We start from the raw sequence: 13,750 nt of genomic DNA on the forward strand, positions 1-13,750 counted from the left end.
AATAAAATCGATCGACGGTGTCCTTCTCGTATTTTATTCATCCTGCCTCTCTCTTCAGGATATGTTTTTAAATCTTGATTTAGTAGACCATTCAGCAGATAAGAGAAAAAGGACATAATCGAATTTATTTCGATATTTTCTTATTTGTTGTGTTGTTAACCTCGAGTTGACATATACTGGTACAAAGCCAATTTGACTTATGTAATAGTCTCGAAGTGGACTTAAATTCCGAGTAGTTCATGTTTGGTCGGTTATACGACGAGATACAGCGAGTTACAGCCAGATACAGAAGGATACAGAGATACAACACACCCCGCAAGTGCATTACCGGGGCATTTGAAGCGGCTGTGCGACTGCGACTTCAACTGCGACACGGCGCCTTCAAGTCTGTCTAGCCTACCTGCCTTGATATTTACCTACCTTCTCACTTTTTTTTTTATTCCTCATATTTATTTTTTTTTTGTGTTGCCCGACCTTTTTTATATGAAGGCTTTCGCTCTTTTGTTGCTCTAAAAGTCTTGGCTTGAACGCTATCTTGTATTACTGCGCATCGTGTCCGTGCTTACACCCTCTCTTTTTTTACTGGAGGTAGTGTGTATACTATACACACTCCGGACCATACAACGTCCAAGACTAGAGACAACTCGTTGATGATATATCTGAGTGGGGATTTTAACACCGGACAGTTCGAAAAGAGGCAGCATCATGAGCCTCAATCTGCCAATTCGATCGTCCACGAGTCTGAGGAATCAGGCTAGTAGGAATTACTTCACCAACTATACCCCGCCGTCTTCAACGGAAGCTGTCAATGGCCCCGTACGAGAGCCCGCTCGGGAGCTCTTGACCGTCAATGACCGCCTTATCGTCGGAATTGACTTTGGCACCACGTTTTCCGGGTGAGTTTAGCTCCTCGCCGTCTTCATTTGAATTTTTTACAATTTAATTATGAGCTGTCATCATACTATTTATTCCATCCTATTCCCTCAGGGGCATTTATTACCGATCGAATATCTCATCTGCCCAATTTATACACATAATAATATTTTCTTAACCATCCGACACTCTAGTACGCTAACGAGGATGTAGAGTAGCAGCAGTATATACTTCGACGCCAGACGATGTTGAGATCATTAAGACATGGCCCGGTGGGAACGGCATCACATCGGACAAAGTCCCTACTGAGATATTATACGACCTATCACCCAATGCGCCTTCGGGTACACCACCGAACGTAAAATGGGGTTTCCAATTCAAGCCCGAGGAGTCGCGGTTACGATGTATCAAGCTCTTCCTCGACCGGTCTCAGAAACTGCCCTTTTATGTCAGCCCGCAGGAGACTGCCACCCAACTAAAGAAATACAACAAAACCGTGGTCGACGCGGTTAGCGACTACCTCACTGAGATCTACAAACACACTATGAGCACCCTAACCCGGCGGTATGGCGAATCGTTTATGGCATCGACCAATGTGGACTTTGTACTCACATGTCCGGCGGTATGGTCAGATGCTGCGAAGAACACGACACTACAAGCTGCTGAGCGAGCTGGTATGGGCGCCCAGGCGGACATCCAGATGGTCAGCGAACCTGAGGCCGCTGCTGTTTATACTCTCAAGGCCATTCAGCCGAATCATCTCAACGTGGGAGACAACTTCATCGTATGCGATGCGGGCGGTGGAACAGTAGAGTTAGCCCCTCCCATGACCCCTTCCGCCCGCAAATCCAATGACTAACAATTTCACTTCGCAGTTTAATTGCATATAAAATCATGTCACTAAAACCCCTAAAGGTGGAAGAGTCAGCTGTTGGTACGGGTGGTCTATGCGGAAGTGCCTTCCTAAATTACAGATTCGAAGAACACGTCCGAAGCCGGCTCGGCCACAGTCGGTTCGAGGAGATGAAGACGAAAAAAGCTAAAACTTGGCAGATGGGTCTTCGATATTTCGAGGAGTTCGTCAAGAGGAATTTCAATGAAGATGAATATTCAGAGGTCAACGTCCCGTAAGTACTGCCCACTAACCTCTCGATCCAGCCCAATGCCACCGAACTTAACCCGCTCATGGCCCATAGCTTCCCGGGGCTTCCCGACGATGAAGAGGCGCGACTCGACTCCGGTTTCCTCGTCATGACAGCTGAAGAGGTCAAGGGCATTTTCGAGCCTGTCGTCAAGGAGGTCTGTGATCTTGTCCAAGGCCAGGTAGACGGTCTTCGTGCCAAAGGAGGCATTGTATCGGGGATCATTTTGGTCGGTGGTTTCGGCCAAAGTGATTACCTATACCGACGATTAAAGGGGCACTTTACGAGTGCTGCCCCACCGCCATATACGGAACGACCCACACATGCGAATACGGCCGCCGCATTTGACGGCAACGGTAATATCGAAGTTATGCAGCCCGTCTACGCATGGACGGCAGTGGTCCGTGGTGCCGTACTTCGGGGTCTCGAAGGTAATATGGTCATTAGCAGAAAAGCACGTATGCACTACGGAACATCTTACGCAACAGTATACGACGAGGAGAAACATAGTGTTAGTGAGAGGTATTGGAGCCCGTTGTGGGAGAGGTGGATGGTTAGTGATCGAATGCAGTGGCATATAGCCAAGGTGAGTTATCCGACTTTTGGTGATACAGTGCCTCTTCCGGCCCACACCTACCCGCCACCCACACAACCAACCCCGTTTACAATATTTGATCTTAAGCTATCTATGCCATCTATTTTTGCCATCATACTCACATATACTAGGGCGAAGCTATATCCCCCTTGACTCCCATAGCCTTCCACTATACACGCAACTTCCGCCCAGGTCAATCCCTCGTCGTCACAGACGATCTAATCGCATGCGAGGCGGATACCCCGCCCGCCGCGTACTCGAAGCAGGAGCTTGCGCATGTGTGTACCTTAACAACGGACCTGAGTGCTGTACCGCGGAGTCTATTTACTCGACTTACGACAACTAGGGGTGTCGAATTCGATAATTTGGATTTTACGCTGGAGATGACGGTCGATTCGGCGGGGCTCGGGTTCGAGTTGAAGGTCGATGGGGTTAGGTATGGTAGGGTGGAGGCTGAGTTTCATTAAGGGGAAGAATACCCTAGCCTATTGGCGGTGCGAGAGCATAGCGAGTAATGCTGGATGGATAAAATTCTTGGATGAGCCGAAGTTATTACATTATTAGCGATATCGAAATCTGGGGATGGGGCGCATCTTATTGGGCATGGCTGTTTTGTGTTGAGCATGGATGCCGTATAGTATAGGTATCTAGGTATATCTATGCCATTGGATCAGCAAGAACATGAGAATTCATCATTCGCTGTAACGTTCAGTTTGGGTGTCTTTTGGTCGGTGTCATGGTAGCGAGTCGGGATTGGTCCTTAGTAGGAAAGGCTCTTGGGGAACGGTGGTGAGTCCCACGGTCGGTAGGACATGTTCGTTATCTCGCGTAGTGGGAGGCCTTGTGAGAGAAAAGGGAAGGAAAGTACGAGGTAGGGTGAGCGAAGCCGGGGAAAAGGACTATAAAGGTCTAGGACAAGCGGTGGAGCAATGTAGGACAATATTGGCCTGCATAACCCGGGGCCACCCCACGAACCTATTCGCCCGGCCGTCGGGGTCTTTGCTGTTATCACTGTGGATATAACATGCGTATAGATGTAAGTTGGGGATCTTATTCGTCCATGTTCCGTGCCCCCAAGTTGCGTACATATATTAGTCCGGGGGCGGCAAAGTTCCTCCCTTTCTTCCTTTCTGGAACTAGGGTGTTGCAGGTACGGATGTAGGTACGGATATGTACCCTTTGCGGTTACAATTTTATCTATAGAATCAGGAAGGAAGAATAGAAGAGGGGGTTGGTAAGTGGTGGTGGTGTTGTTATGTGTTGCGTTAGGCAACCGCTGCTGTCAGCAGGCCCAGGACAAGGCGACCGGTTGCCTCGTTTTTTGGTCCAGTCAGCATTGGCGTATTGGCGCAACTCCGTCCCGGACAGCCGGCCGGCTACGGCTTACTCCGTATTCATTATTTGGGTAGATCTACGGCTTACACCCGATGAATTGGTAAATGGAAGGGCGTGGAGTGGTGATCGTTGTAGATTTGAGAGGTTATGGTATGTAGGCTGGCTGGGTTGGGGTTGGAGTTGTGGGAAGTGGGAAGTGGGATGTTTTCGCACGGATATAAATGTTGCATATCGTCGGTGTACTTAAATAACAAATACCCTCGTCGTTTGATCGTCTAACTATTTTCTCTTTAATTATGAAGTATTTATTTCTATTTCATTCCCCGCCGAGATACCGTCGTCTGGACAAGCAACTAACCATCTAGTCCAATCCACCAAGCCCACAACTAAGTCAAAAGGGGTCACAGTACGTCGGTTAGACGAACACTACACAAAAACGAGACAACAAAGTGGAAACCGCATATTCTTACGTACGAATTTAAAGAGATCTAGATCTAAACTTCGTATCGAGAATGACAATCCCTTACCATTCCATTGGGACCGGACAGGACTCCGCCGCACGACTGTGTCACATGTGAATGTTTACCCACCTAGGTAGACATCTATCTATCTCAAGGCGAGGCTGGTTAGTCATAATATCCATAATGGGAATCAGATAAGGGGCCGATCTTTTGGATCACCATATTAACCGGGCGTCTAGATTGAAACATATAACACCAAAGAAAATAAATGTGTGTAGGGAAGTAAGCCGGTGGTTGGTTAGGAAAATTCCACGAGGCGGTCAATAGCGAGGCGAAGCCGTTGCATCGCCACCACCACGATCAAATGCGAGATACGCATGAACAGTCACCATTTTGGGGGCAAAATTGCGGTGAGAAGAGGAGAAATTCGTTATGATCATTAAGTAGGAGATAACTTGAAGTCCAAAACGGCAATTTTCCAATGTCCCTTCGTTTGCGCCCCAGTTTTGGAAAGGCCCATTATTAAATGACATTCTGCTTAAGTAGGTACCTGGTATCATCTCATGAACGTCATGTTCTCATTCGTTACTTCGTTCCTTCGATCATCCATTCATACGCCTACCATACTACCAATTTGTTGTCTCAGATCCTGCTGACGCTATCGAATATTCATGACGTCGTTATGTAAAGAAACGATGGGGATGTTGTCTCATTTGGGTATCTCATTGCCTGCACCGGTATGCAGTGGCCCGCCCGCCCGCGGCTCCTCATAGTGACCGACTCGCATATATATTAGTCGGAGATCCCCAGATAGATGCATAACACCCCAGACAACCCCGGGAGAAGAAGCGAGGCCACCGACACACCAATTGGTCGACAGCCCCCAGTTCCCCCCTGCATGCCCTGCGTCGCATCTGCGACACAAACATACCCGGCCTAGCAACCCCCAAAGGGGGGAAGGGGATCATAAGGCTGAAAAAGCAGAAGCAGTTCTGCCTTACCAATATCCCCCATACATCTGCAGCGGAGGCATATATTTCCGACCTTGCATATAATGCATATATCAACGTAGATGTATGAGCGGAGAGCCCCTTTTCTTCTTGAGTGGGGCAATACTATCTGGGTATGTGAATCAAAAAATAAGAATCATAAATGTGACAATAAATAACAAGAAAATAGTGATATAAAGATAGTAAGCCGTGCTGGGTCGAGACCGGCGTCGGGACTGTTCCTTTAACGAATTCGGTATGTTGCCCATCGGATATCGGATTGTCGGCTGATGATCCGTTGCGGCGATGGTTCGCGACCCATTTGTGGGTATCCCGCCGCATTTATGGCAACATTTTTTCGTTGCTCTCATTTATTGCTGGACGACGACGAACCTTGACGTCTTACCTTTTTCTTTATTCTTTCTGTCTTTGCCACTTCTCTTCCTACTTCGCTCCTCCTTGGTGTGGTCTATCAGCACCCTGTTGGACTTCTCTGTTCTCTTCAACTCCTCCGGCGACACAAAGGTGCGCGGCCGGATGTGTTTCAATTGACTATGGCCATATGGCAGTTCATTATATTTCATAACCATACGATATGTTTCCTCCGGTATAAGGTTTTGGTCGTGCAAGTGTTCGTACATACAAAAGTCGGGACGGATGTTGCAGATTCTCTCCCCGTCCAAAAAATGTTCTCGAATATGCATCATCCTATTCCAGAAATTGGTGTACGTATCGCCATTCAGTTCATTCGCCGTTGAGTCGAAGGTATAATCATCACAGAATAAGCAAATAGCCCTGATGGGAAGTTGATTACTGAGATGGTCCGTGATGATGTGGTTGATCCAATTCTCGACATCGCTGGCATGGAAACTAAGTTGGCAGTGCATTCCGACGAATTCGCACGGCAACCACCCGGCCGGTGGGTCAGCAGGCGGGTGATCGACGTCTTCTTCATCAGCGTTGTGATATACGGAGGTCGCGTCTGAACAGCCACTATCCACCGTTTCTGTGACCGAGTGTGCAGAGCCGAAGGTATAATTGCTACCTTCGGTCGTGTAGGAACAGTTATCATCGGCCCAGGTCATATTGTCTGATGGATAGGTTGATGCGATGGAATGAGAATGGCAAGCGTCGACGATGCGGACACGAAATAGCAGACAGAATTACTGCTGTAGCCAGAGCGTACAGAAGCAAGTGTCGGCCCCGGAATGCCGTGACAGGGGCAGAACGCCAACGCTAATGCGGTGACGTATCAGGTGCTGCAGAAACAAAGTCCGATGGAGTTTTATACGAGATCGACGCCAAAGTGATCTCGGTACAGGCTATGAAGCTGTCGATATACGTCTCGATTATTCGATGGAATGCGTAGTTTGGTTATGAAGAAAGATGTTGAGCAGAAACCGGCTGTCAATGTTTGGTTTTCATCCGAATGCACGGCGACACAACATCCCTTTAGAAGAAGGATGAATACCTAAGGTTGCAGGTAATCTGACACAGTCCGACCCAGTCCGCTGCATGTACCGACTCGCAACCTGGCGGTGGACCAACGTGGAATGATTGGTGAAAAAAAAAAAAAGGGGAAGAAGGAATGTGATGAAAAGACGGATCGGAAATTATGAATACGAGTATCTCCTTTTCTTAACCGGAAAATTGGGAGGGTTGTTGGAAAAGAAGACGGGATCTCGAAAAAAAGGAAGATGAGGGGTTCTGCTGGGGGGTTGTCATTCTCTTGAAATAGCTGTCTGACGAGTTAGCCAGAGAGCTTTCGATGTTTACTACAGGGGTGCCAGGGCCTATTATGTCCACGACACAATTAAATCGATTTATTCTTTTTTTTCGACAACCACACCCCAGGTGTTGGCACCCACCATCATAATTTTTCGAGTGTGTACCCAACCCTCAACACCGGATGCATGATTACTTCCCATTTTCCACCCTATCCATGTCCGTAGTGGGAAATGCTGCTGCAGCCATGTCATATACGCATGTGGTTTTCATTATTCGGATAGCAGTGATACCACTCGCCTAACATGGATCATTCTTAGGTCACAGCTTTCCGACGATAGATCCGAAGATCGGCACTCCTCGCGGAAGCAATGTGAAAGGGAGTTGATGACCGTCACCTCCTTTCTTCCGGGCTTGTTACGGTTTTAGCCCACTCAGAGATGCCATATCGGAAGTGGTGGGTACCCAGGTAATCAACCGATGACTAGATGGACCACGGAGAACTCCCGTACCAATCACCCTCACCCTGGCATTCCAGAAGTGGGTTATCGTGGGGGATAGGAGTCATATATACCGGATTAACTTGTTATGGACGCGGAAAGCGGCGTACAGCTCTTGTCGCGATCTGATCTGATTGTTGACGGTTGCCTTCTTGTCTCCTCGTTGGTGGAATACAAACCGCTCTATCTCGATCCTAGACAACCAACTCAGATCTAGTAGGCAGCACATCTACCCATATCCAGGACATACCTGTAGGGCTGGAGATATCGGCTGATGATTTTTCGCCGACCATCTCCCGACCGAAATTATTTAGTGTCTATGCGATAGCTGGCTTGGCTTTTCTTTTTTCTTTTTCGGGTAGGATAATCAACATTCAACTTTAGATCCACTAAGAACCTTTGTCTATGCTGGTTCGTCAGTGTTCTCGTTGCAGGGAACATCTGCCTGCAGTTTGCTGTTATGACTGCATCATTATTAGGCATGGCTAGGGCCGATGCATGGATTAGCTGCTCCTAATGCAAGCCACGGGTCCTAGCTAATGTTACGCGCCTACTTTAAGACATTATGTACCGGCGCTGAAGAGTCATCTATCCCTAGATGTCTTATGTTGATACCTTTGGCAAATTGGTTGATTGGGTTCCATAGAAGCTAGAGTGCCAAGGTGTCTTAATCATGAAACTAATAATATGCCTGAAAAGCGGGAAAGTGTTCCGTGTCATACGGATGCCGATCTGGTGGTCAGACGGGAATGCCACAGAGTATGGTCCGTACAGCTCGCTCTTTGCGATACCGGTAAAGGTTATAGAAGCCGAGTTGCTGCTTTTTCATATGCTTTTCTCTCTCTCTCTTTTTTTTTTTTTCGTTTGGCTTTCTTATGTGAGAAGAATCGTCATGAGGTCTATAGAATTAGATCTGGATCAGGTTGCGAAATAATTCGTACATGGACTGGCTACGGGATGGTAGGTATTCAATGGCTAATGCATGAGTCAAGCTATCGCACACTGCATATAACCAATAGTTAGTCGAGTATGTTCAATCCCGGTCGTAGCGACTGTGGGAGTATTTGGTTACCACCAAAGGAGGGGGGACCGGGAGCGAAATTCGACCGCAGAGCCTCAATTTTCCCCACAGCTCCCTACTCCCCAATCTCTTTGATCCTTTTTGTTGGTCCTTTACCCCCCAATCCCCCATCTCCGCAGTTCGAACGTGTCGCGCTGATTGAGGTCGATGGTGAGCCGATAAATTATTAGGCGGCTCTGCTGGACCTATTGGGTGCTTTCTTTACCATCCCGTATCTGTTGTGCGCGTCTTGGATCCCGATATCAAACTAGGTTGTATGGATAGAGATGGGACGCCACAACCCAAGATATCAGTATCCAGACTACTCGGGGTTAACCTGATCAAAATGTTTAAGTCACCGCCTTTTTGTTCCAGGCCGGGTCTTAGTGGTTTCGCTCCAAGTGAGGTACGTAATTTGTTTCATTCGGGTGCGCAAAGTACCCTGGCTTTTGCCACCACGTTCTTGAATTGAGGATGGTTTCCATTTTCATCCCCGGTTTTTATGACCCCTGGGAATGTTACGCAGCATATCTCGCGCCCTGTCAAGCTCTCCTCGTCCTCGGCTCCGATGTCCTCCATAGTCGCCTTCTCAAACAAAATTTGTTGGTGGGGGAGTATCTTAGGCATGTGGACTTTAAAGGTAGCCTTCTGAACGACCAATAAGCGTGCTAGCTCAACCGAGTTATGCACCAGCGCGCGAAGTGCATGATCCCGCGCATCTGTCGCGTTGGCATCTGTGATCGAATCGAGAATGTGATTGATCTTCGAGATGACGGATTCGGTTACCAATGCTGTTTCTTCCTGTAATCGTGGAGTGGCCTCCTTTCGAAGCATTGTGAGTGTCATCGCACGCCATTGGTTAACTGATTCGACCGAACCTACGAGGGTGTAAGTCACATGTGTTGTATAAAAAGTAAGTTTGATGTTACTTACTTAGGGACGCGAAGTATTTCTCAATCTGGGCCAATTGATCAGCTTGATCTTTGGGGAGACCAACAAAGTAGGCGTTGAAGATGGTCTCCACCAAGATGCTGGATACCGCACTCTGCAGAAGATGCACCTTGGCTGACGCTGCGAGCTGCTCGTACATGGGAACAAGTTCGCCAAGGTCGTGTAGTACTGCTTCATCGACGTGCGTAAAATCTACAGCACTATTAGTCTATCGGATTGGAGCTGCATGTGTGACCGATCTATCGTACCAAGTTTCGCTCGCCTAAAATGCACAATGACCCAATTCTGCAAGCCGTTGCCTAGCTTTGTCATGGAATCTCCGAATTCTTCATCACTCGTTTGATCACCTTTAGTCGTACTGGTGCTGACCCATTGCTTGAGTCCGGCAATATGACCCTTCAAAGATCGTATTTCATCGTCTCGCTCCTTAAGTTGCCTTCGTAGAACTTCCCATCCTTCACGCAGCTCGGCTCGTTCAGCTTCCCTCACGTCAACTTCGGCACGTAGTAATCGGAGCTCCGTATCGATCCGTGAAAGCTGTTGATTTAAGCTTGTGTGTTTAGCCTGCCAGAAACTAGCTGTCTCGCCCTCTTTTTGAGAGAGCCTATCTAATTCCCGAGTAAATTCAGCTTCCATGACTGTAAGTTCTAGTTTCAGTTCAGCGATTTTGTCATCTTTCTCCTTAAGTAAGACGCTCTCTTTTTCTTTAGTCACTAGCATCGCACCGTTGTCTTTGCTGCCCGAACTAATGGTATCATGAGTGCTAGTGTTATCCTGGCTAGGCGAAGAAGACGTAGAAGCTGTACGAGTAAGTTGTACGCGAGGAGGAGGAGATATTATACTGCTGCTTCGCGATGAGGCTGAAGAGCGTATTGCATGGGAATTCCCCCGCCGTTTCTCTGGGGCGCTCATCGTGCCAAGAATGGAGCTGCGCACAGGTCATTTACAGGAAGCAATCCTTGGAAATGGCAGTTGAAGGTGGACAACATTATCCTGGTGCCTATCTAGGCACCTAAATTTCGCATGTTTAGGCAAGTGCTCGTATGGAAGAAGTCCACGACGGCATATACGTAAGTTGTTATTACGGGAAGGATTTAATGATGAGGCTGGCGCAGCACTGAGCCTGAGCTGCGGACGGTATCAGTGGATTGCCTGGCGGGTTAAATTCGGATGTACTTCTATAAGTACAGTCATTTCAAGGGCCCAGTCAGCTCAATCAGGTCCAGTCCTAGGTGTCATTCCACTGTTCCTTCTCCCTAGAATAAACTTTTCTTTCCCTGTGTTACCTTCCAAGGTTTTGGAAAGATCGCTACAAAACATACCAATAGCACCTACCTAGTAGGCATTCAGATGTGCTAACGCAGGTAAGCACGTCGCATTATCACAATTGGAACTTAACAAGCAATGGCAATTTCTCTTTAGGTTATGTCGATTTCCGCTTCGACCTCGTACGCTTCATCGCCATCCTCTTGCTTCTTTGCGCCCATTCTGCAGATCGCGATTTTCTCCACCGGCACATCTTCCATCCACACGAAGTCGTCGTAGCGATCCAATATTCCCCGCGCGTCGATTGTCAGCTTTTCATGCCTCTTACCGCCCTTGCCGTTGCGATTCCGCCCTTTGACGTATATTGTGTTTAAAATAGTGGCGTGTAATAATAAAGGTCGATTTTCTTCATCCATTAGTCCCGCCTCTTGGAAAGTCGAGCGCAAGTTCTCGCAGAAGCGCCGTAGGGTGCCTTCAGCGTCAATTGGTGGGGCATAGAGAACTGATGCTTTTGACGCCGCTGGCTGCATCGAGTGTAGGCCTCTCAGCGTTACGGACAATAAAGGGGGTGGCGGGCCGGATGTCTCTTTTGCCGGATCGCCCAATCCTCGAGCTGAATTTATAGTAACTTCTGTGGCTTCAGCTGCCTTGATGTTGGCTAATATTTTCCTGGGAACTAGTGTTTTCAAGAGTGCCACCGCCTTCTCTAGACCTTCATCTTTCGGGAAACTCATGACACCGATCGTTAGATGGAGTGTACCGAGTGGTCGGATGGCTTGCTCGGGTATGGCAAAGCTGTCGGGGCTAGTCACATCTGCACTAAAAGCGGATAGATTCGATGAGAGTTGGTGGCGGGATGTCCCAGTAACAAGCGGTAGACATAAGAAATGTGTGGGCGATGGTCGTGGCGGCATATTGAGTGAATTTCAGTAGTAAATTAGTAACTAGGTAGATTGAATAGGGATGTCTCGCTGAAAATAGTACCTTATGTTGGGTTGGTCAGATAGTTGTGGTAAATTTAGGCGTTGACAGGTATACAATCCCGCTAAAAATTTCTTGGTGCCTACCACGCAGGTACCTAGGTAAGTAATTTAGATGTTTATCAAGTAACACAATAAACTAAGGATTATTTCTAAGCAGTGAACATGACAATTTCTACTTTGAAATAAAAGAGTGGAACGTATAGGCTACATGCAGATGTCTCGGCTAAGGCAGCAGTAAGTAATGGGGACTTTCGGCAAGCAGATTTAGGTAACCCGATACAGATAAATGAAGATATAATTGTTGCGAATATCTCGAATTTGGAAGCCTAGAATTCGGATTGAACGGCTCGAATTCGGTCCACGTGCAGTGTTGAAACCGTTAATTAACCAGGAGCAACCATGATTGGTCTCTGTATTCTGCGTAATTCAGAGCACAAACTTTTCGCTTCACATTAGAGTTTCCCATGCCCAAAAAATTCGAGTCTAGGATCAACCTGATACTTTACTGCAGCGCTAGAATCGTAATTGTAAGTTACTTTCCAGATCTGCAAACGGGAAAGCTGCATTAGCTATACACGGAGAAACAGGGACCGATAGCTCTGCGTCACAAGGCGAAAGACCATGAAAGGTATGACGTAGCAAAATACGTCAAGATACGCCGCCATCAGACATCGAAAATCCAAATCTGCATGTTGGGCTTATTTGGTACACCGACAGCCCGGTTGCAATCTATAAGCAGGCTATGCCCACGAACCCTCAAGAATAAGCAAGTTGGTGGTGGAGGATGAAATAGGTGTATTATGGAGCGTATTTGTGTGTCCGATCGTGAGAAGCCTTTTGATCGCTTCATTAAACTAGACTAGATGATCGTGACCCTATATCGTGCTCCGCTCTGTGTGCATTAACCATCTGCTTCCAATAGAACCGTCATAGAAAATAAAACTGTTCTCTACCTGTTGATCGAGGTTGTCAAGTACGAGAGGACAGGCGTGGGGTATAATTTTCAAGTCAACTGATGCATAGGTAAATTTATCGGCTGCCTTCCCTTCTCCTCTGGGAACCCCGAGCAGCCCTCGTTTCTCATGATGCTCGAAGGCCTTCGGCAATGGTCGCACCCAGAGAAGGGGGTCCATGCAATGGCCGTGGTCGCGAAGGTAGGCTGTATGATACAACTCCGAACTCAAACTCGCAAAATTTCGACCTACGCTCGCCGGCTAGGTAGAGTTGAAAAAGTTCTTGAGCGTCTGCTCCACGTCGGCGTATTCCGCCTTTACCGTCTTGAGAGTTTCCGTGATTCGATTAAGGCAGAGGGTCTCATCTTTCTCTGGGCTACCGTCGAGATTTTCTTTCTTGCCGTATCGCTGGATCTTCTCGCAACTGTCTTTCACCTTAGTCAAACCAAGAGTCGCAGAAGATCCTTTCAAGAAATGGCCAAGTCGGTATAGCTCATCAAGGTTTTGAGATTCTCTATATGAGATCTAATTAGCTTCGGTGATCTCTCGAGGGCGTAGAAACCCAAAGGCTGAAGTTTTTAGAAGATAGCAGAGGCAGCTTGGAGTTATGAGGGTAGGCGATTGGTTCTTGCAAGACTTACAGGGCAGTGTCCATTTTTTCAAAGGTCTCCTCAGCCTGCTCAAAGAAACCAAATACGATAGATTTACTAAATTCACGGTCGTCCTCACTATCGTCCATCTCTAGAATTTGACTAAAAGTTAAGATATCGATCGCATCCCCCAGATCGGGTAAGTTGCCAGTGTCATGACCGTCATCGTTCTATGGCAGGCAAATTGCGCCTGTTAGCAATTTTGCCTAGCAATGCTATGATTTTCCAGCGTCGAATTCTCATTCATACCTGGTCGTTAGCAGCCAT

General features: G+C 47.5%; 5 protein-coding genes across 5 annotated transcripts; 1 reads left to right on the top strand and 4 right to left on the bottom strand.

Moving 5' to 3' along the window:
* The first annotated feature begins 411 nt into the window (after nucleotides 1–411).
* On the top strand, nucleotides 412–3,471 carry F4822DRAFT_254740 (actin-like ATPase domain-containing protein). The gene is made up of 5 exons (XM_051454498.1): nucleotides 412–896; nucleotides 1,087–1,686; nucleotides 1,749–2,000; nucleotides 2,070–2,601; nucleotides 2,742–3,471. The coding sequence occupies exons 1-5, from the start codon at nucleotides 706–708 to the stop codon at nucleotides 3,075–3,077; spliced, it is 1,911 nt and encodes a 636-aa protein (XP_051314507.1). The 5' UTR covers nucleotides 412–705; the 3' UTR covers nucleotides 3,078–3,471.
* A 2,103-nt stretch (nucleotides 3,472–5,574) lies between these two features.
* On the bottom strand, nucleotides 5,575–6,882 carry F4822DRAFT_254714 (uncharacterized protein). Its single transcript, XM_051454497.1, has 2 exons — nucleotides 6,867–6,882; nucleotides 5,575–6,799 (listed from the first exon to the last, which is right to left on the bottom strand). Exon 2 carries the CDS (start codon nucleotides 6,478–6,480, stop codon nucleotides 5,767–5,769), a length of 714 nt encoding a protein of 237 aa, XP_051314508.1. The 5' UTR covers nucleotides 6,481–6,799; nucleotides 6,867–6,882; the 3' UTR covers nucleotides 5,575–5,766.
* Nucleotides 6,883–8,862: 1,980 nt separating this feature from the next.
* F4822DRAFT_254759 (uncharacterized protein) lies at nucleotides 8,863–10,787 on the bottom strand. Its single transcript, XM_051454499.1, has 3 exons — nucleotides 9,880–10,787; nucleotides 9,614–9,823; nucleotides 8,863–9,558 (listed from the first exon to the last, which is right to left on the bottom strand). Exons 1-3 carry the CDS (start codon nucleotides 10,541–10,543, stop codon nucleotides 9,101–9,103), a joined length of 1,332 nt encoding a protein of 443 aa, XP_051314509.1. The 5' UTR covers nucleotides 10,544–10,787; the 3' UTR covers nucleotides 8,863–9,100.
* Nucleotide 10,788: 1 nt separating this feature from the next.
* F4822DRAFT_254690 (kinase A anchor protein) lies at nucleotides 10,789–12,059 on the bottom strand. The gene has a single exon (XM_051454496.1). It carries the CDS (start codon nucleotides 11,809–11,811, stop codon nucleotides 11,050–11,052), a length of 762 nt encoding a protein of 253 aa, XP_051314510.1. The 5' UTR covers nucleotides 11,812–12,059; the 3' UTR covers nucleotides 10,789–11,049.
* A 1,035-nt stretch (nucleotides 12,060–13,094) lies between these two features.
* F4822DRAFT_429353 (histidine-phosphotransfer domain, HPT domain-containing protein) lies at nucleotides 13,095–13,750 on the bottom strand (the record flags this gene model as incomplete). Its single annotated transcript, XM_051461080.1, has 3 exons — nucleotides 13,095–13,347; nucleotides 13,475–13,653; nucleotides 13,733–13,750. The coding sequence occupies 3 exons, from the start codon at nucleotides 13,748–13,750 to the stop codon at nucleotides 13,095–13,097; spliced, it is 450 nt and encodes a 149-aa protein (XP_051314511.1).

Source organism: Hypoxylon trugodes (assembly GCF_022578975.1).
Source record: "Hypoxylon trugodes strain CBS 135444 unplaced genomic scaffold F4822scaffold_5, whole genome shotgun sequence".
In the NCBI taxonomy this organism is placed as follows: Eukaryota; Fungi; Ascomycota; class Sordariomycetes; order Xylariales; family Hypoxylaceae; genus Hypoxylon; species Hypoxylon trugodes.

What these genes read in the sequence shown, in the direction of transcription:
- F4822DRAFT_254740 (XM_051454498.1), top strand. Translation starts at nt 706, where the DNA reads ATGAGCCTCAATCTGCCAATTCGATCGTCCACGAGTCTGAGGAATCAG. An exon ending in TATTCAGAGGTCAACGTCCC is followed by an intron (nt 2,001 to 2,069) that starts GTAAGTACTGCC and finishes CATGGCCCATAG; the next exon opens with CTTCCCGGGGCTTCCCGACG. An exon ending in TGCAGTGGCATATAGCCAAG is followed by an intron (nt 2,602 to 2,741) that starts GTGAGTTATCCG and finishes CACATATACTAG; the next exon opens with GGCGAAGCTATATCCCCCTT.
- F4822DRAFT_254714 (XM_051454497.1), bottom strand. Translation starts at nt 6,480, where the DNA reads ATGACCTGGGCCGATGATAACTGTTCCTACACGACCGAAGGTAGCAAT.
- F4822DRAFT_254759 (XM_051454499.1), bottom strand. Translation starts at nt 10,543, where the DNA reads ATGAGCGCCCCAGAGAAACGGCGGGGGAATTCCCATGCAATACGCTCT. An exon ending in TTTTAGGCGAGCGAAACTTG is followed by an intron (nt 9,824 to 9,879) that starts GTACGATAGATC and finishes ATAGTGCTGTAG; the next exon opens with ATTTTACGCACGTCGATGAA. An exon ending in GAAATACTTCGCGTCCCTAA is followed by an intron (nt 9,559 to 9,613) that starts GTAAGTAACATC and finishes ACACCCTCGTAG; the next exon opens with GTTCGGTCGAATCAGTTAAC.
- F4822DRAFT_254690 (XM_051454496.1), bottom strand. Translation starts at nt 11,811, where the DNA reads ATGCCGCCACGACCATCGCCCACACATTTCTTATGTCTACCGCTTGTT.